The sequence below is a fragment of the Rhinatrema bivittatum genome, chromosome 15 (genome assembly GCF_901001135.1).
Source record: "Rhinatrema bivittatum chromosome 15, aRhiBiv1.1, whole genome shotgun sequence".
In the NCBI taxonomy this organism is placed as follows: Eukaryota; Metazoa; Chordata; class Amphibia; order Gymnophiona; family Rhinatrematidae; genus Rhinatrema; species Rhinatrema bivittatum.
Window position 1 is genome coordinate 74,504,628 of NC_042629.1, and position 20,210 is coordinate 74,524,837.

Here is a 20,210-nt window from a genome sequence, read left to right on the forward strand (position 1 = left end):
GCCTCCTTCCACCTCGCTGTTATCTGCAGAAGAAAGCCACAGGTCAGGAGGGCCCGCAACCACCTTAAACACGACTGTAGGGCACTTTTAGCAGACAGACCTCGACGAATATTCATCGGATGCATGTGCACGTGAACAAAGCTAATTTGCAGATCCTGGTTACCTTTAAAACCAGACCTGTTTGCAGCCCTCGAGGACTGGCGTTGAACTCCGCTAGATTAGATAATATAGTGTCTCTATAATTTACATATTTAAATCCTCTTTGAAACCGATAAAAAAACAAATAACCTTTTCTGGTTCCTTTGAAATTCTATTAATTACCACAACAGTATTAAATATAGGCATTATTTACTGCCCTCCTGGGTGTCTCAACTCCGAGATCTCCAATTTTCTAGAAATCATTACAACACTTCCGGTAGATTTAAGCAAAACTATACTACTTGGCATATACTTACACCATCTGTAGTTACAAACTCACTCCTAGATTCTTTCGCCGGCTTAGGATGGGAACAACTTATTAAAACTCCAACTCATAGAAAAGGTCAAATTCTAGATCTTGTGTTTTTTAATCCACTCTCTTTCACACCAATTTTGAAAGATACTAAAGTTACTCCCATTCCCTGGTCGGACCATCACAGAATTCATTTTTCCCTTAGTATAGAGCATAGTAAACACACATCTAGAAAACAACCCACAATACTTAAAAGGAAATTTATCAATCAAGATTCATTTGTAGAAGCAGTCACACCTAACTTACCTATCTCCATATCGTCAAATATAGAAGACTCAGTATCAAACTGGAATTTAGCTATTACTTCAACGTTAGATCTGATTGCTCCATATAAACAATATCAAATAAACAACAGGAAACAGAAGCCCAATGTCCCCTGGTATTCAAAACCTCTACATCTTAAAACACACCTTAGAAAGCTGGAACGAAAATGGCGACATAAGAGAACAACTGAAGCAAAAAACGCATATCGATGTACCCTCCGACACTATTACAAAGAAGTAAATCAAGCCAAAAAACTCTATTATGGAAATATAATCTCCAAAGCCAATGGAAACCCCAATGCCTAGTTTAATATAGTCAAAACATTAATCACTCCATACAATGAAAACTTCACAGATCATGATACAACATTTGCAATAAAATCGCCAATCACTTTAAAACAAAAGTAACCAACATCTCTATAGAATTTTCATAACTGCCCTATCCCACCTGTGTTAAGAAAGAACCTAATTATCAATGGTCCGAATTTACCCCGGTCTCTGAAAGTTCAATTCAAATTATAATCAGCAAACAAAAACCTTCATAAGAACATAAGAAAATGCCATACTGGGTCATTTCTTCGAACTCACCCTACAATCCTTGCTCAGGAGCCTTCTTCAAAGCTATTGGTCATCATGCATACTCTTTTCTTAGCAGTCTAGTTAACCAATCGTTAGAAACAGGACAATTTCCACCTAATCTGAAAAAAACATCTATCTTACCTATTCTAAAATAAAAAACAAAAGGTACGGCCGATCTCAATAACTATAGACCTATTGCTACACTCACATCACTAGCTAAACTAATAGAATCTGCAGTTTTATGTCAACTTTCCGATTTTTTATCCGAAAATAACATTCTCCACATCAATCAGCACGGCTTCAGAAAGGGACACTCTACAGAAACACTTCTTCTATCTACTTTTGACACATTATTTCAGGCATTTGACTCATATACAGATTATATTATAGTATTTTTAGATATTTCAGCAGCGTTTGATACGGTCGATCACCAAATTCTCATCTCAGGTTTACAAGCAATAGGTATCACTGGTACAGTATTAAGTTGGTTTTCATCTTTTCTCACAGATCGCCCTCAACAAGTTAATATCAACCATCAATCCTCCACTCCTTATACAATCCCATCTGGCGTTCCCCAAGGATCATCATTATCTCCCATACTATTCAATATATATCTTCTTCCGCTTTGTCATATTCTATCTTCATTCAACCTACAATTCAAAATCTATGCAAATGACATTCAATTTCTTGTCCCCTATAAAACTTCCTGGCCCGATACTCTATCATTAGTTTCACTTTATCTATCCACCATTAACTCTTGGCTATCCCATAATCGTTTAAAACTAAATCCATCAAAAACCGAACTAGTACACTTAACATCCATTACAGATACCTCTATAGGCCCGCTATCTCATTTCACTTTCAACGGTTCAACCATCCCAATAACTTGTCATGCCATAAATCTAGGTGTAACTATAAATACAGACTTATCCATGAAACAACAAATTTCCTCTCTAACAAAGAAATCATTTTACAAACTGCAACTTCTGAAACGTCTTCGTCCTCTTCTTTTCTATTGTGATTTCAGAACTGTCCTTCAATCTCTTATTTTCTCTGGTTTAGACTATTGTAATGCACTCTATCTAGGTCTATCCGATTCATCAATTCACCCACTACAATTAGTTCAAAACAGTGCAGCCCGCTTATTATCCGGTACCTCCGTTCGCAATCATATAACCCCTATCTTACAATCTCTTCATTGGTTACCCATACAAAGTACTCAATCATTCACAGCCTAATCTATAATTCTTCTTCCACCTGGCTATACACCTTACTCCGCATTTACAAACCTACCCGATATTTAAGATCACTTACTCAAAATCTCCTAGACATTCCATCACCACGACAGGCTAGATTAGACATTACCAGAAAGAGAGCATTTTCAGTAGCAGGACCGTCTCTTTGGAACTCTTTACCCAACCCTCTCCGTTTAATATCAAACCCTCATCATTTCAAAAAAGCTTTAAAAACATTCTTTTTTCAACATGCATTTAATACTCCATCTAAACATCCCCCCATCAAAAATGAAGTTCTCATCTCTTCAATTCCACCCACCTGACACACATTACCTCAACTTTCCACTTAATCATCCTACCTGCTTTCTTCTTAGGATATCTCAATCCGACAATTTATCACCTCCCCTCCCCCCCTCTTCACCTTTTACCTTCCCTATTCTGTTTACCCATGGCACATTATTACTATTATTATTATTATTTTTTTTTAGTTAATAATTTTGTTTTAAGCTAGCAATTATCTAGCTATTTAGCTAAATTTATGTACTTTTTAATTTAATTTAATTTATATTTTATTTCACTTTATTTTAACTTGTTGTAAACCGTTTTGATAAAATTTTATTTTAAAAAGCGGTATATAAATACTTTTAAATAAATAAAAATAAATTGTGATCTCCGTTAAGGCTAATGTGCCACATATACCTAGTAACTAAAGTGAAACTACTGGGAAAGATCCCTAGAGAAAGTCAGGCAGGCTAAATCCAGCTATCTTCTGCAGAGGATCTCAAACATATTCCGTCAGTGTACAAACGCTTCAGTGAAATCTCTTTTGATTAAGATTTTATTATTTTTTTCCAGCTGAAAGGCATCGGGGTGCTTATTCTTGCTGTGATGCTGGTAACGGACGTACAGCACATGCCCATCGCACTCTCTTCTGGCAGGTGTGGCCTCCACTTGAGCGATAGATAGTACCAGACACAGGCCATGACCAAGGACTGCCTGCCTGGCTGTGTAAGTGGGGCGGCGGTGAAGGGAGGCTTGGCGTGTCGTTGGCACGTCTGTCATTCTGACTGCTGTGTGTGCCCCGTACTCGGGCCAATGCAGTACCACGCCTCCAAACCAGGGCGTAGGTAATAGCGCTCATTACATGTAATTGCCATCAGATGTAAAACATAACCGTGCGCCCGACATGCATGCTTTTAACAGCAGCCCCGCAGCTGGCGGTAAGTCTGGAGGAGCCCCAAAAGTTGAACAGAAAAGCACAAAATACTGCTTTTTGTGGTCCCTCCAACTTTGTATTTTTTTTTCTTATCTGTTTTTTTATTTTTTTAGTCTATTTTACTAATTTTCTACACTATATTTGTTTTAGTTGATTTATGTTTAATTATTTATAATTTTTTTTATTTTGTTTTTGTTGGAATTGTTGTGAACCGTTTTGGTCAAACTGTGTTTGTGAAAGACGGTATAGAAATATTTTAAATAAATAAACTTACTATTGTGGCGATATTAAAGTTGGAGAAGCCATAGAAAGCAGCAACATGAAAATAAATAAATAAAATGGCAGCGAGGTTAGGGAAACCCGAGGCCAGTTTAGGGATACAGACCCTCATGAAACTGAGCACCCGGTTTCCTAACCCGTGCAGCCACTTCTCGTGGGTGCCAGAACGCGAGGAGGCTGGGAAAGGTGGTGGGTAAATTTGGGAAGAATCCCGACACTGGGAGAGGAGGACAGCATCAGGCTGAGGTCTGCACTTACGTTACTGTCACTTTCCCTGAGACAACGAACCGAGGGCTTACCTTGCTTGAGTTTTTTGGTGATAGACACTTGGCATTTGATACACTTTTTCATTCTCCTGGAACATTCTATTTAAGAAACACAAAAAATGAAGATAATTATATGACGAGCTCTCAGGAAGAGAGATTTTTCCTGTACTAGGGCTTAAACGAAGCATGGGACCTATTTTCTATGGTGCGCTAATCCATTAAATTGTGGGTTCAGTACTTCACCCACATTAAATACAAGTTAAATACTTCACCCACATTAAATACAAGTACTTCACCCACATTAAATACAGCTTTGATTGCATTACTGATAATGCAAAATAATTTCGAGCATGCAGAAAATAGGAATGCAAATTAGCTTAATATTATAATAGCGGGATGCAGATTGTGTTAATGCAAGACCCCAGCCCTCCCATCCACCTTCCCTAGCAGCCCCTTACCCGTCCCACGAGCAGGACCCTGCTCCGAGGCTCTCCTACAGGTTTTAACGAGTCCGCAGGAGAGCTTGAATTGAGTGAAACCCTGGGAGGCAGGACATTTAGCGCAGACGACAGAACAAATTTAGTTTAGTGAAGCCGTAGTCCTCTCTGTGTATTTTTCATAATTCTGCAGGTAAGAGTAGGAGGGGGGAGGGGGGTGGGATTTATACATTCCTAGGGGTTTCATGCCCGGTGTCCCTGGTGCTGCAGCAGAGGAAGCCTAGGACGCACCTTCACACACGATGCTGTGCTGGCAAGGGAAGAAGTGCACCAGCAGTGCCAGCTCGGAGCAGACCAGGCACTCAGCGGGGGCTGCCGGGCTCACGATGCTGAGGTTGGTCATGGTGTTAGGAGTGGTGTGGACTCTGCGCAGGCTGCGGCTCACCATGGGGCTATCCGTCTGACTCTGCTGCTCCCTGAAACAAGGGGCAAAGGGTGAAACAAGCAGCACCAGTCAGTCCTAGCCCAGCCAATTAAAAATGAATAAGACCACCGGCGTCAGAGCTCACGATCAGGAGAAGAGAGAAGCAGCTCCTACGTATTTGCTAAAGTCCAAATCATCATTCATAACTTTCCACTCTGGACGTGGAGAATCCCACACAAGCAGGACCAGCACGGGACAGTGCTTTTTCTCTGGGTTTCCTGAGCAGATGGTACCAGCAAAGCGAAGAACGCAACGATCTGGAAAGTATGTTCTGGAATGAAGACTGCAGAGATGTCGAGGGCCGCATGGATTTAAAAATCAAAGACGACATTTTAAAATGGCATCAAAAGCAGACGGGTAACCAGTGAAGATCAGGAAGTGCTGCTGAGATACGATAAGGGCTTCTGATTTTAGTCATTCAAAAATTATAAATTTAGGGGTTTATTTTCCAATGTTAGTGTAGCTGCGTTTAAAAAAGATTTGGACAAGTTCCTGGAGGAAAAGTCCATTAACCATTATTAAGGCAGAGTTGCAGATATGCACTGCTTATTCTTGGGATCTCTCTACCCCTTGGGATCCTGCCAGGTACTTGTGGCCTGAATTGGCTCTGGCTGGACACAGGATGCTGGGCTTGATGGACCCTGGGTCTGACCCAGCGTGGCAATTTCTTATGCTCTCATGTAATTAGGGGATCAATGTCCGGCAGTGTTTTTGCAGTGCAGGTATTATTCCTGGGTGCCTCTTCCAGTTCACTCAAATACAGACACATTTTGTGCAGCGGAGGAGTCGTTAGCATGCAAAAGGCACAAAATAAAGCAGAGGATCCAGGGAGAGAGAATATTGGGGACGTGATGTTTCTCTGGGGTTTAACACTCCCCCACCCCCCCATCGGAGTGTTTTTATCGGGGGGTAGCGATTAAAACCTAAAATCGGAAGCCCTAGATATGATCACGTAAAGGGAAATTCAAAAGCATTTGGAATTAATTGTAATCTCTGTAGTTGATTTTTCAGTAACCCAAGCATTATAATCATCAAATCTTGTTAGCAAGCCATATCTTTTTCACAGCGAGAAAGTCAAAGCCGATGAAGAATACAAAAATGGGAAAAAAAAAAAGAGTTTTCAGCACTGCAGGAAGTTGAACCTGAAATGATAAACCCGCGTCAAAGATCACGTCAAGAATGCAGGCCTGATGACTGACAGAGAGAGCGCACTCACACTCAGCTGCCATGTATCAAGAATACGGGCCTGATGAGTAACTGAGAGCACACTCACACTCAGCTGCCATGTATCAAGAATACGGGCCTGATGAGTAACTGAGAGCACACTCACACTCAGCTGCCATGTATCAAGAATACGGGCCTGATGAGTAACTGAGAGAGCACACTCACACTCAGCTGCCATGTATCAAGAATACGGGCCTGATGAGTAACCGAGAGAGCACACTCACACTCAGCTGCCATGTATCAAGAATACGGGCCTGATGAGTAACCGAGAGAGCACACTCACACACTCAGCTGCCATGTATCAAGAATACGGGCCTGATGAGTAACCGAGAGAGCACACTCACACTCACACTCAGCTGCCATGTATCAAGAATACAGGCCTGATGACTGACAGAGAGCACACTCACACTCAGCTGCCATGTATCAAGAATACGGGCCTGATGAGTAACCGAGAGAGCACACTCACACACTCAGCTGCCATGTATCAAGAATACGGGCCTGATGAGTAACCGAGAGAGCACACTCACACTCACACTCAGCTGCCATGTATCAAGAATACAGGCCTGATGACTGACAGAGAGCACACTCACACTCAGCTGCCATGTATCAAGAATGCGGGCCTGATGACTGACAGAGAGCACACTCACACTCACACTCAGCTGCCATGTATCAAGAATACGGGCCTGATGACTGACAGAGAGCACACTCACACTCACACTCAGCTGCCATGTATCAAGAATGCGGGCCTGATGACTGACAGAGAGCACACTCACACTCAGCTGCCATGTATCAGCATAGCCAGGAACTGGAAAAATAAAAGCATCAAACAGAAAGGCACGACGGGCTACGATTACTAAAAGTATTCCTAACACACGCGGAAGAGCTGCAGTTACAGCCAGCGATGCATCCGTGCAGTGCTCAGCAGGCAAAGCCCACAGCCCAGCTCCCGGCCATGGCCAGGATGCCAGGGAGGAAATGAACAGTTAAGTACAAGACGCTGCTCTCTTTGTTACGTCTGTGACCTGCACCTGAAGCTCTGAGCGAGGTTCTTCACAATCTGCAGAACTCGTCCGTCTAGGATAAGGTCCAGGGGGCTCTTTCCTCGGTGGTTAGCATAGCCAATGTCCGCCCCCTCCCGGGCCAGGTAACACGCCATCGCGGCTCCCATGTTCATCTCCACATTGCCGAGGAAACCAGACGCCTGCAGCTGGAAGCAAAGGAAAGGGCTGTGAGAAGCTGGCAAAAATTGTAAAAACTTTACAAGCACAGGACTGGCTGACGAGATACAGAAACATAGAAATGACGGCAGAAGAAGACCAAACGGCCCATCCAGTCTGCCCAGCAAGCTTCACATTTTTTTCTCATACTTATCTGTTTCTCTTAGCTCTTGGTTCTATTTCCCTTCCACCCCCACCATTAATGTAAAGAGCAGTGTTGGAGCTGCATCTAAGTGAAATATCAAGCTTAATTAGTTAGGGGTAGTAACCGCCGCAATAAGCAAGCTACACCCATGCTTATTTGTTTACCCAGACTATGTTATTCAGTCCTTGTTGGTTGTTGTCTGTATATAGATCCACTTTTCTTCATTCCCCCTGCCGTTGAAGCAGAGAGCTATGCTGGATATGCACGAAGTATCAGACTTTCTCCCCAGCCGTTGAGATCTTCAGATCCCCTGCTGCCGCACCAGAGCTGGAGTCAAACGTCGGGGCCTGCGTAAGGCTCAGCCCGCACTGTCAGTTAGGGCACAATTTTTACACTGAACGCGTGGCTTCCCCTCCTGACTGCAAGCACATTTTTGTAGGGCAGTGCGCAGCAGGTACTGGGCACTTCGCAGGGCTTGTCCTCCCCTTCACCTAACTCCGCTCTTTTTATTTTCATGCGGGCATAAGTAGCTGCGCTGTGACCTGCCCGGGTACTTTAACCCATACTGAGGGAGGGGAGACAAGCTATCCGCGTAAAAAAACTTTAGAAAATCGTCCGCCACTAGACTTCAAAGAGATGCACGTCTCGTCTACATAGATGGCAGCAATCAGGAGGAAAAGCAGCTCTCTCTCTCTCTCTCAGAGATCTTCAGGTGCTCGTTTCTCACCCACTGGCAGCCTTTCCCTGGGTCCAGGCAGATTTGTGACTGCAGAGAGAGAGACTCAGCGGTGGAAACTACCAAGACAGCTCACTCACCCCGCCCTCTTCCCTTCCTCTCTCGCCTCTTTAGGATGGGGCTTTTGCGCCGTCCGCCTGCCCCTTGCTCTCTCACCTTGGCGAGGAGGGAAGAGCCCTCTCCTTCCCTTTCAGCCACGCTGGAGAGCAGCTGCTGGCGCTCCAGCGCGATGTGCATGGGCGTGTCGCCGTCCTCGTCCTCCGCATTCACGTCAGCGCCCTCCTGCACCAACAGCTGCAGCAGCCCCGTGTGCCCCTGCGTCACCGCCAGGTGCAGCGGGGACTGCAACCGGTTATTTCTCAGGTTCACGTCACAACGACCCTGCCACAAAACAAACAAACCAAGCTGTCAGCGTGGTGCAACGCAGCTCCGCGTAAAGGATGCACAAGGCCCTCACTGCTCCAACGTGCCGGTGAGAGCACAGACGTGAGGAATATTCGATTTATCACACTGTAAGCGGGCTGCACAAGTACCCGGGGGTCTATATTCAGACACTGGCCGGATCCACTTATCTGACTAAGTTTGGGGAGATATTCAGTACTGAATACTGACAGCTGTTTTAGAAGTTTAACCAGCTAAGTTTAGGACATCTCTGGGGCAAGGCCGGGATTAGTCAGCCGACCTAACTCCTCCCAGAGACTCCCCTAAGTTATCAGGTTACATTTTAGCGGGATAAGTGGGGGACACACTGAAAGGCTGGCGTTTAGCTGGATAACTTGTAAAACGCCTCTCCATATGGACCTCCTTGTTTTTAATCAGAGTCCCAGATAAAGGGTACGATCTTCAGTCTAAGATCGCTGGCTAAAAATTAGCTGCCAAGATTTAGGTACATTTCAAGCTGTAAAAGTGACCCTAAGTATTGGTGGCTAAGCTTCACCTTCAGGAGCCTGAGCCCAGAATTAGGGGCTTAATCCTGCTCTGGGAGGGCCTCCAGGGCCGCCCGGTTTTTTTTTTTCAGCGGAGGAGGAAAAGTTTCTCCTTGTGGGATATTCACATTCTGCTAAAAATGCGCCGCAAAGTCCCACAGAGAAATAAAGCGACTGTGCTGGGATCACACGGAGGCCCAGACCCAGGGCAGTCCTGACTCAGAGTCCAATGCTCCAACCTGCCCCACTCGCCAAAGAGTCTGCAAATGGTTGATTTGGGCGCTGGTGTTACTGGCACCAAGGCACCAGCAAATGATCCGCCAGTGCTGGGGACAGCTGGTGCAGGTGCCCTGAAAGCGGACCTACCTCTTTAATTAGGATCTCTGCCACTTCCTGGTGGTTGTTAAGAGCAGCAAGATGCAGCGCTGTGAAGCCATCCTCCTTCTTAGCGTCCACCAGCTGCCGGGCCCGCCCCACTATCCTGTGCACGGCTCTTTGGTGGGGAAGGGCGAAGGGGGAAACGTGAAATGGATTAAAAAGAAAGAACAGAGGGTCTTTTGTAAGCGGAAAGTACAAGGAAGCTTCCCCTGACAGAAAGAAAAACACATTCTGCAAAACCGTTCCTTGCATTCGGTCAGAAACCTGAGAACAGAACAGCAGTGCAGGCCGCAAGGCCGGCGCCAGACATCACAGAGCTGCCGAGCGCCAGCATGCATCATCACGTGCCACGTACGCCGCGACGTGGGCGGCCACTCCACCCCCTCAACGGGACGCCAGCATTACAGGCTGAAGCCGCAGGGAGCAGAGAGAGGGCCCGAGCCCCGCCAGCCTCACGTCCTCACACGGTTAAGCGGCTCAGCGTTCAGCCAATTCCCTACAATGAGACGCTGCCGACCCAGTACTCACAGCGTGTTGCCTTTCAGAGCAGAATGGTGCAGCAGGTTGAAGCCCTGCCGGTTCTGTACTGTGAAGTCAACATTTGGGACCTCCAGCAGGATTTCAATGATGTTTTTGAAATCAGCAGTGATGGCATAATGTAGAGGGGTATCCCCACAGGAGTCCTAAAGGCACAACCACAGGATGGGATAGATAAAAGGAATGCCAAACATACCACGATACCACTATATATGCTAAACATACCATGATAGCACTATGTATGCCAACCATACCATGATAGCACTATATATGCCAACCATACCATGATAGCACTATATATGCCAACCATACCATGATACCACTATGTATGCCAACCATACCATGACAGCACTATATATGCTAACCATACCATGATACCACTATATATGCTAACCATACCATGATACCACTATGTATGCCAACCATACCATGATAGCACTATGTATGCTAACCATACCATGACAGCACTATGTATGCTAACCATACCATGATAGCACTATATATGCTAAACATACCATGATAGCACTATATATGCTAAACATACCATGATACCACTATGTATGCCAACCATACCATGACAGCACTATGTATGCTAACCATACCATGATACCACTATGTATGCTAAACATACCATGATACCACTATGTATGCCAACCATACCATGATAGCACTATATATGCTAACCATACCATGACGGCACTATGTATGCTAACCATACCATGATAGCACTATATATGCTAAACATACCATGATAGCACTATATATGCTAAACATACCATGATACCACTATGTATGCCAACCATACCATGATAGCACTATATATGCCAAACATACCATGATACCACTATGTATGCCAACCATACCATGATAGCACTATATATGCCAAACATACCATGATAGCACTATGTATGCTAAACATGCCATGACACCACTATATATGCCAACCATACCATGACACCACTATGTATGCTAAACATGCCATGACACCACTATATATGCCAACCATACCATGACACCACTATATTTATTTATTTATTTAACATTTTTCTATACCGACATTTGCACGAGACATCACATCGGTTTCCAGACAACAGCAAATTCAGCCAACAGGGCTTTACATTGTAACTGATATTTAACTGGGGGGGAGGAGGGGGAAGGGGCAGGGCAGTAACTTGGAGCTAATGAGTATGCTGGGAACAGGGGAGGGGAGGGGAGTACGGGGGTTATATATATGCTAAACATACCATGACAGCACTATGTATGCTAAACATACCATGATACCACTATATATGCTAAACATACCATGATACCACCATGTATGCTAACCATACCACGACACCACTATATATGCTAACCATACCACGACAGCACTATGTATGCTAACCATACCACGATAGCACTATGTATGCTAACCATACCACAATACCACTATGTATGCTAACCATACCATGATAGCACTATGTATGCTAAACATACCACGACACCACTATATATGCTAAACATGCCATGACACCACTATGTATGCTAAACATGCCATGATACCACTATATATGCTAAACATACCATGACACCACTATGTATGCTAAACATACCACGATACCACTATATATGCTAAACATACCATAATACCACTATATATGCTAAACATACCACAATACCACTATATATGCTAAACATACCATAATACCACTATATATGCTAACCATACCACGATAGCACTATGTATGCTAAACATACCACGATACCACTATATATGCTAAACATGCCATGATAGCACTATATATGCTAAACATACCACGATACCACTATATATGCTAAACATGCCATGATAGCACTATATATGAAGGGCTCCATAATCCAAGTACAGGAATAACAGGGGGAACCCATAGGGCAGGAGTGAGATGCATTGGCAGAGCTGTGTATAGGGGTCTCAGTACTGGAATAGAGGAAAATTGGTTCTTCCCTGCTAATTTTCGTTCCTGTAATACCACGGATCAGTCCAGACAAGTGGGTTTATGCATCCCAAAGGTAGGCGTTAATTTCAGATGGCACCGGGAAAGTGTACAGAAAAGCAGAAAAAACTGCTGTTGTGTACACACTCCGATTTAATATCATAGCGAGATTAAGTTGGAGGCCCCAAAAATTAAAAAAAATAAATCTGCCTGCGGCCCGGAAAATGGACGCTCAATTATTCCGGCGTCCGTTTTCTGGACCCATGGCTGTCAGCGGGCTTGACAACTGACGCCGGTAAAATTAAGCGTTGGTTGTCAGATCCGCTGACATCTCCAGCGTCCTATCCTGGACATCCTTGAGAGCCGCCGCTCCAGTTACGGGGATGGTCGTCTTTTTAGTAACCACCGACACGGCTGAATCCACCTTGGGAATTCTCAACGATTCCAAAGTCTGTTCCAGCAGGGATTTAGCTTCCCTATAGCCCTAGTGACTTTCAGGCTCACCTTGGGAGATTCCCATTCCCGATCCACCAACTTCACCTGCTTCGGCAACGAGAAAGTGGTAGGAGGTCCCCAAAACCCCTCCAGGAGCTGAGGAATCAACGGACCCAGTTCCTCCCTCCTGAACAGCCCAACCACTCGCGGGTCATCTCCTTCCGCGATCGGATCAGCATCTGGGTCCTGAGCGCCCGGGATCCTGCGCGGGGTATCCCAAAGGATCCAATGGATCCTGCTCAGGGTCCTGTCCCGGATCTCCCAGGGCACCAACAGGGCCCTTGTCGAAGCCCACCGGACCCCCTTGAAGCTGTTCAGGATCATCCAGGCTGACGAATTGTACTCCGGGGCGCCCCGAGTCCCAGCATACGCAGGATCCCTCCTGACTCCGCGGGCTCTCTGGCCTTTCTGGCCGTCCGGGACTTCCTAGGCAAGGATCTCTTTACCACTAGCTCCCTCCTGGCTAAATAAGCCTTGTGAAGGAGAAGCCCAAACCCTGTGGAAAACGCCTCTGGGTCGGAGGAGGAAGCGTCGCTCCCCGTCCCCTGCCACCAGCAGGGTCCTTTCCCCACAGGCAAAAGTGTGGGGGGAGAATCCCAGGGCTCAGAAACGGCCACCGGCTCGCCCTGGAGCTGTCCCAGCCGCCTGCACCTTCGCGTCCTTTCCCGGGGGTCCCATCAAGGTCCTGCCCACCCCCGAGGCACATTCGCAACAAAATAAGGCCGCATTGAGGCGAGCTCGCCTCAAACCGCAGCTACTGCAAAGTTTGCTGCGCGGGAGCCGGCACATCGGGGCGGTCAGGCCTAAAAATAAAACCGAGCCTCCGCAATCACACTCACCGCTGTCCCGGTGCTGAAATTCAGCCCTCAGCCGACCCCGAGAAGGCAGGCAATTTGGCCGCTCCCTCTGGCCTGCCTCTTGGCAGGAAAACAAATACTTACCCGCTCCTCAGCCCTGCACAGAGCCTCCGCTGCTGCCCCTCTCCCGGCTTCAGGTCCCTCCTGAGGCTGAGGAGACAGGCCCACCGAGGGAGAGAGGGCCCAGAGGGGGGAGAGGGAACTAGGACCCCTGTCTATCTCCCCCCTGTCAAGAAGGGCCGAGACCGGACAGGGATTACCAACCCCCCCGAGGGACGGCCCACGAAGGAACCTAACATCTTGGGAGCCAAATTCTCTTATCTTATCCTTTTTTCTTCAAAATAGCTCCAGACTGCAGGTTTGCACCTTCAGCATCTGCTGGTGACAGAGAAATTCTGAGGGGCTGCAGGTGGCGCCCTTGGTTATGTAGCAGAGCCTCAAAGTATGGTTCTCTGTCTCCATCTGCTGGTAGGGATGCAAAACCCCACCCGTCTGGATTGATCCGGGGTACGAACAGGAACAGGGGGTGCTGCAGGGTAGGAGGGATGTGCAGGGCCTTGCTTAGCTCTAGGTGTGACTCATTTCCCATAATATGTAAAAAACAGCTCCGACTGAAGCTGCGTCGTCCTACCTGAAGATTGACAGCCATATTGCGAGTGCACAGGACCCTCACCACATCCGGAAACCCCTTGTTGACAGCGATGTACAGGGCTGTGCACTTGGCGTTGTTCTGCAGGTCAGCGTTGGCCCCTTTAGCCAGCAGAAGTCTAGCGACCTCGGCCTGATTTCTGAGACACAAACAGAGAAGGATTCTAAGCGGTTTTTCCAAGACTATGAAGTGGATCCCCAACGCGAGGGGAAAAATATCATCTTCTACCCTAGTGCTCACCTAATGCAGTGACCTTTCAGGAGGTCAGAAAACTCAAAGCCGGAGTTAAGGAATATCATTAAAGTCTGGATGAATAATCCCACAGGTGCGTCGTCATGAAATTAAACAACAGAGAGAGTGCAGTGGATGTGTTGTGACCCCCGCATAGCCTGCACCATTAAAGCTAGCGATCCCCCACCTGCAGCCACAGTGCTCTCTCTTGGTCCCCTCCCCAGCACCCCCCGCCTCTCACCCAAAGGCGGCGTATTGCAGGGCGGTATCTCCCTCCTCATCCTGGAGATCAATGCTGGCCTGTGCCTGCAGCAGAGCTTTCACCACCGCCAGGCGACCCAGGTGGGAAGCCACGTGCAGGGCCGTCCTGCCCTGGCTCTTGGTATCAACCTGCAGCGAAAGCAGAAATATTCCCCGTCACCCACGACGGCAAAGGTATGCACACGGGAAAGTGGGCACCAGAAGCACGCACGTCCGAGCTTCGCTTCCCTGCAGACGCGGCTCATTCACGTGCGATGCAGGTCAGAAGAAGTGGTGCCGCCTCTGCCAGGGGACGTAATTGTGTGCATGCAATGTAGAACAGCGAAAAGCCTTATGCAATTAACTTTAACTTCTGTTTTCCCCAGCTCAGTGTCTTAAATTTGACTTTATCATCCAGTCCACTGCATGCCCGCAGGAAAATCAGTGAATTCATACGTGGTGATGTGAGGGGCAGACAAACAAAATGGAAAGGTCAAATCCAGTCTTTAAAGGCCCATAGGTTTGTGTCAGGACTGCTTTAGATACAGGGCCTTCAAGCAACAGCCCCTGAAAACGCCTCCTATGGCCTTAGCTCTGGTGTCACCTGCCTTATCGGGGTATTTCTGAAGCAGGTCCCACACCTTCGCAGCGTTCCCATGTGCCGCCTCGATAACCAGGTGGCCCGGGTTCTCAGAGTCCGGCTTCTGGGCCAGCAGCTTCTCCAGCACAGAGATGAGGGTGCCTGCGGGAGACGAGAAAGCCCAGAGTCAGCAGTGAAGCGGCCCAGTACTGCCAGCGTCGCAGCGTCGTCGTCCCTCACCTCCCCCGCCAAACATAAAAAAAAGATCAGATCCAAAATTCCACGTGGGCGAGAGGAAAGGAGCGGAACCGGACGCAGCTTTCCCCGCACAGCAGGACGTCTTCCACAGCAGCACTCTGGCCTGAAACAGGGAGCTCGCGGCGTAACCGCGCTAGAGAAGGCAACGCACACCCGGCTAGTGAGCTCGGCCATTCCTGCTGCGATTCCTGCTCTCCACCTCCCAGCCCAGCAAGCAGCCACAGTTCCTAATCTATGCCATAGTTTAAAAAAAATAAAATAAAATAGTGATTTGCCTGGAAATGCGTATTTTCTTAAAGATTTTTTCCTTTAAAAAAAAGTTTGGGGAGTAAAGTCCGATTAAACGGCCTCAGCTGTACCAGCAGACTGCTGAAAGGAAATTCCAGGTTACAGAAGAAGAATCTGAGCCCCCGAGGTGCTGCGATTGCCCCATGAAGAGCACACATTACGCCTTCACGTCTTAGGGTACAGTTTTATGTTTCGCTTGCGCGGTATTCTGACGCGGATGATTTGCTTCCTTACTTTTGGATTCCTTGGCATTCTCGGTGGTCATGAGGTTTGCGTCCTCCTCTCTCTGATACGCTGTCAGGCAGGCAGGATTGAAGGTCCAGGACTGGCCCCCGACCGACACGCGCAGATCCCCGTCGCCAAAGACCTTAATCACTTTCCCAATGTGCCCCAGCACCTGCCAGGGTGAGAGGACAAAAACGGTGACGAGAGAAACAATGAATTAAACAGCTCTGTCGTAGTAACACAGTAATGACGGCAGAAAAGCACCAAAGGGGCCATCCTGAACACTAAACTCCAAGACGGCCACCAAAAGCTTGAAAGAACAAGAAAATGGCCCCCAGCAAGGCAGATTCTGCCTCTCAGTGGTTCCCAGACGGCTGGCTAAGAGGAATCCCTGGAAATACGAGGGAGCGGCGTCCAAATACTACCCCTAAGCTGGGCTATTAATAGAGCAAGCAAGGGCTGACAATGTCTTTGGATGGCCGTGAAACGTATGAATAATGCAAAGTCTGAGATGGAACAGGACGGAGCTGTGTCTGAAAGAAAGGCACCCGCCATACTGCAAGCACCCAGGCAGACGATGAATGGAAAGCTTTAGGCGAGGCTGGTTCTGGCTCTGTGCCCTCAGCACTGAGCGATCACAAGGTGACCCTGATATCCGGGCCGCAGATACCACAGCTCTGTGCTGTATGCAGCACCCTCACTGCTGGACAGGTAACTGCGTCTTCTCATAGGGCCGTAAAATGGTAAAATACTCCCATCCGACTGACAGAAATACATCTGTACCTCTGACCGCAGGGTAAGAGATACGTCCACACCTCTGACCGCAGGGTAAGAGATACGTCCGCACCTCTGACCGCAGGGTAAGAGATACGTCCGCACCTCTGACCGCAGGGTAAGAGATACGTCCGTCCCTCTGACCGCAGGGTAAGAGATACATCTGTACCTCCAACCTCTTCTTAATAAGAGCTATGAATTAGTTTATGTACTTATTATTTTCTGACTTGCTTCTCCAGAACCCGCTCGGCCCAATGGACGCCATAAAACATTACACTAACAGGTTGACGCCAAGTCAGCATCACTGCCCAGACCCCCTCAAAGTTTCACGTGGCCTATGCTGTGGCTCAGTTGCTTTTCTTTGGGGGCTGGAGTTGGCCCTGGTGCTTGCTGCTCCCCTTCCCTTTTCTGACCCCCTCGTATTTACTTTCGTGAACATTCACACGCCTTTATAGAAGGACGAGGGGTGCATCTCTTTCGGCCCCCGCCCAGGAAGGGTGAAGTCTCGGGACCTGTCAGAAGCCTTAAGCACAAAGCCACTTTCAGGCAGGGACTGGAAAGGGAGGGGACGGGCGTTGGTTGGGTTTCTCTGCTGCTTCAGATTAGGAGGGAGGCAGGGTAGAAGTCGCTGCCTGGTAAGCAGCGAGCACTCACAGGTGCCATATCATCGGTCCACTCCCCGTGGCCAGCCTGCAGCCGCTTCGCTGTCTCCAAGTTATCCATTACGCGCACCACATCACCAACCCAAAAGCTGTTGAGCTACAGGGGGAAAAGAATCAGAAAACCGGTTGAAAGCAGCAAGCAAAATGAAAAAGGTGTGAAAGCGGAGGAAGAAATGAGAGCAATTTAAGGAAGGGAAAAATGAGAAGCTGCTTCTCTCAGCCCTGCCCCTTGTGTAACGGGGGTCCCCTCGCTCCCAACCTTCAGTGCACGTTCGGATCGCCCCCCTCGCTCGGGGAAGGGGGCGAGACGGTGCCAGCAGCCCCGGGAGGAGAGGGGGAAATCGAGCTGGAGCAGCATGGAAAAACCGTCCCAACGTGCTGGCTGGGAGCACTGCTCGGTGACGAACGTGCTGCGTATTAATGATGGGGGAAGGACGGCGGAAGCTCCCTCGCCAGCTGCGTCTCGGGCGCTGCTCATACCTTGGTCAGAGCTCCTGGGTGGAAGGTCCAGCGGGTCTCGCTGTTGTACTGCACGCGCACATCACCTCGGTCCGTGATTCTGTGGACGGTTCCCGTTTGGCCGATGAACTTTACGGGTAAAACAGGCAGAGAGAGAGAGAGAGAGTGTGAATCTCATTCACTGGCAGGTCTTGATTTAACTGAATTTGCCTGGCTGGTTTTCCTAGGAACTTTATGAAATACAAGGGCTCCCTGTTGTGGAGCACAAGCCGCGCTCTCTCTGCTCCGGAAGCGCCCGGCTCCGTGCTGTCACAGAGCTGCTCCCGAGGGGACACACAGTGCCGGCCGCTTTTCTGATCGCTGCGCTCCCCAGGGCTAGGACGGGCGGCAGAGAATGCACAGAATTAGAAAGAGGGTTTTGCCTATCTGTGCTGCAGTTTTATGGAACGGTTTGCCCGTAGGCCTGCATAGAGAATCTGATTATTTAAAATTCAGGAAATTAGTTAAGACAGAATTATTTTGTGAGGCTTTTGCTGGAGGGGAGAGTGGGACAAAATCACGGCTATAATGACAGTAACAGGTGCAGGTTTTATGTATTAATTTATAATTTTAGTTTTATTGCGTTGTGTTTGTGTTAAACTTTTATGAATGTATATTGTAATCTGCGTTTGGACATTGATAAATTAATAACAGATTAGTGTGATAGGAATGATCTGACAAGGAATGGTGAATAAAACAGAGACTATCACTTATAAGGCCTCTGTATTTAGCCAACGGGGATGCAGCGTCTCTCCTGGGATGAGAGGCTGGGCAGGTTAGGGCTCTTCAGCTAGGAAAAGAGACGGGACATAAGTTTAAGACATCACGAGTGGGGTGGAACGGGTAACTACAGGAGGATTTGTTTACCCTGTCAAATACTACTACAACAAGAGGACACTCCATGAAACCATCAAGCAGCAGATTTACAACAAATCATGGAAAGCACTTCTTCTTCACTCCATGCACAATTGGGCTGTGGGATCTGTTGCCAGAGGACGCGGTCAAGGCGACGAGCACTGCGGGGTATAAGTTCCTGGAGGAAAAGTCCATGACACATTCTTAGCCAGAAAGCTATCGCTGTCCCCGGGAACGAGTAACGGGAATTAGATCCGCTTCATGGGACAGGATGCTGGGCTTGATGGACCCTGGCCTGTTCTCGTGTTATGCTGCTGGGATCAGAAAGTCATTGCTAGCTGCGTGCGTGGAATCTGGGTGTTCGCAAAGCGACTTTAACAACCCAGAAGCCTCTTACAACATGGCCCTACACTCGATACCGACTCGAGAGAAAAGAGTTTCAAAGACACATCCCATGTCATTTCTGAGCGAAGCTCGGGGTGGCCGGCGCCGCTACCTCTGCCATCTTGGGATTCCACCCGCCGTGCCCCTCCTGCATCTCCCGTAGGACGTCCATGTCCAGCAGGCACTTCACTTTGTCCCCATGCTGGAAGGGGTGCGACTCCGTGCTCTCCTTCTGCTGCATCTCCGCCGGCTTCCCTGAGGAGGCAGAGACGGGAGAGTGACTGCCCTGTCACACCCCCAGATCCACACAAACTCTACAGGAAGTTTCAGAGAATAAAACTTTATTGCACACAGAAAGAGCCCTCTACACCTCACCTTCACCCCTCCCCACCACCAGATAACAGAAAGCAGGTTTTCCAACTCGTCAGCCTCCTCCTCACTGTCTGACATTTTATAAACGGGGAGCCCCTGTGGCCTTATCTACCCGTACGCCGTGGCCATGTGTTCTCACTTGGAGCACGCACCACTTACAGAGAACTGCGCACACTACCCGCACTAAGCAATGAGCCATCAGTGCCCCTACCCGGGAAGGCTGGCTGGAGCAGGGGGGGTTTCCTCCACTCACCTAGCCTGGGCAGATGCTCCTTGTAGTAGTAGCCCCCGGAGGAGTCGGTGAGGCATTTAAGATCTACTTTGCCTTTGTGCCCCACTCTATAGACATTCGTGGTCCCATCGCACCAGGCCACGCTGGCCACGCTACGGCCTGTTTCCACATCCCATCCACGGATGTCCATCACTCGTCCAACCTTACCCTCGCCGCCTAAGATAA

The 20,210-nt window shown here is 47.9% G+C and overlaps 1 protein-coding gene across 6 annotated transcripts in view; it reads right to left on the reverse strand.

Annotated features, from left to right (window-relative positions):
• The window catches only part of MIB2 (mindbomb E3 ubiquitin protein ligase 2), a gene marked incomplete at its 3' end in the record, with an annotated part of 41,541 nt that continues 21,331 nt past the window's right edge, over positions 1 to 20,210 (reverse strand). For 5 of the 6 annotated variants that reach the window (XM_029578624.1, XM_029578625.1, XM_029578623.1 and 2 more), the window contains 15 exon segments: positions 1 to 23; positions 4,383 to 4,448; positions 5,078 to 5,262; positions 7,523 to 7,701; positions 8,749 to 8,973; positions 9,885 to 10,011; positions 10,425 to 10,579; positions 14,369 to 14,525; positions 14,859 to 15,007; positions 15,466 to 15,599; positions 16,218 to 16,380; positions 17,637 to 17,741; positions 18,125 to 18,232; positions 19,494 to 19,636; positions 20,007 to 20,201. In XM_029578624.1, coding sequence (XP_029434484.1) covers positions 1 to 23; positions 4,383 to 4,448; positions 5,078 to 5,262; positions 7,523 to 7,701; positions 8,749 to 8,973; positions 9,885 to 10,011; positions 10,425 to 10,579; positions 14,369 to 14,525; positions 14,859 to 15,007; positions 15,466 to 15,599; positions 16,218 to 16,380; positions 17,637 to 17,741; positions 18,125 to 18,232; positions 19,494 to 19,636; positions 20,007 to 20,201 — 2,114 coding nt within the window. 6 annotated transcript variants of the gene reach the window in all.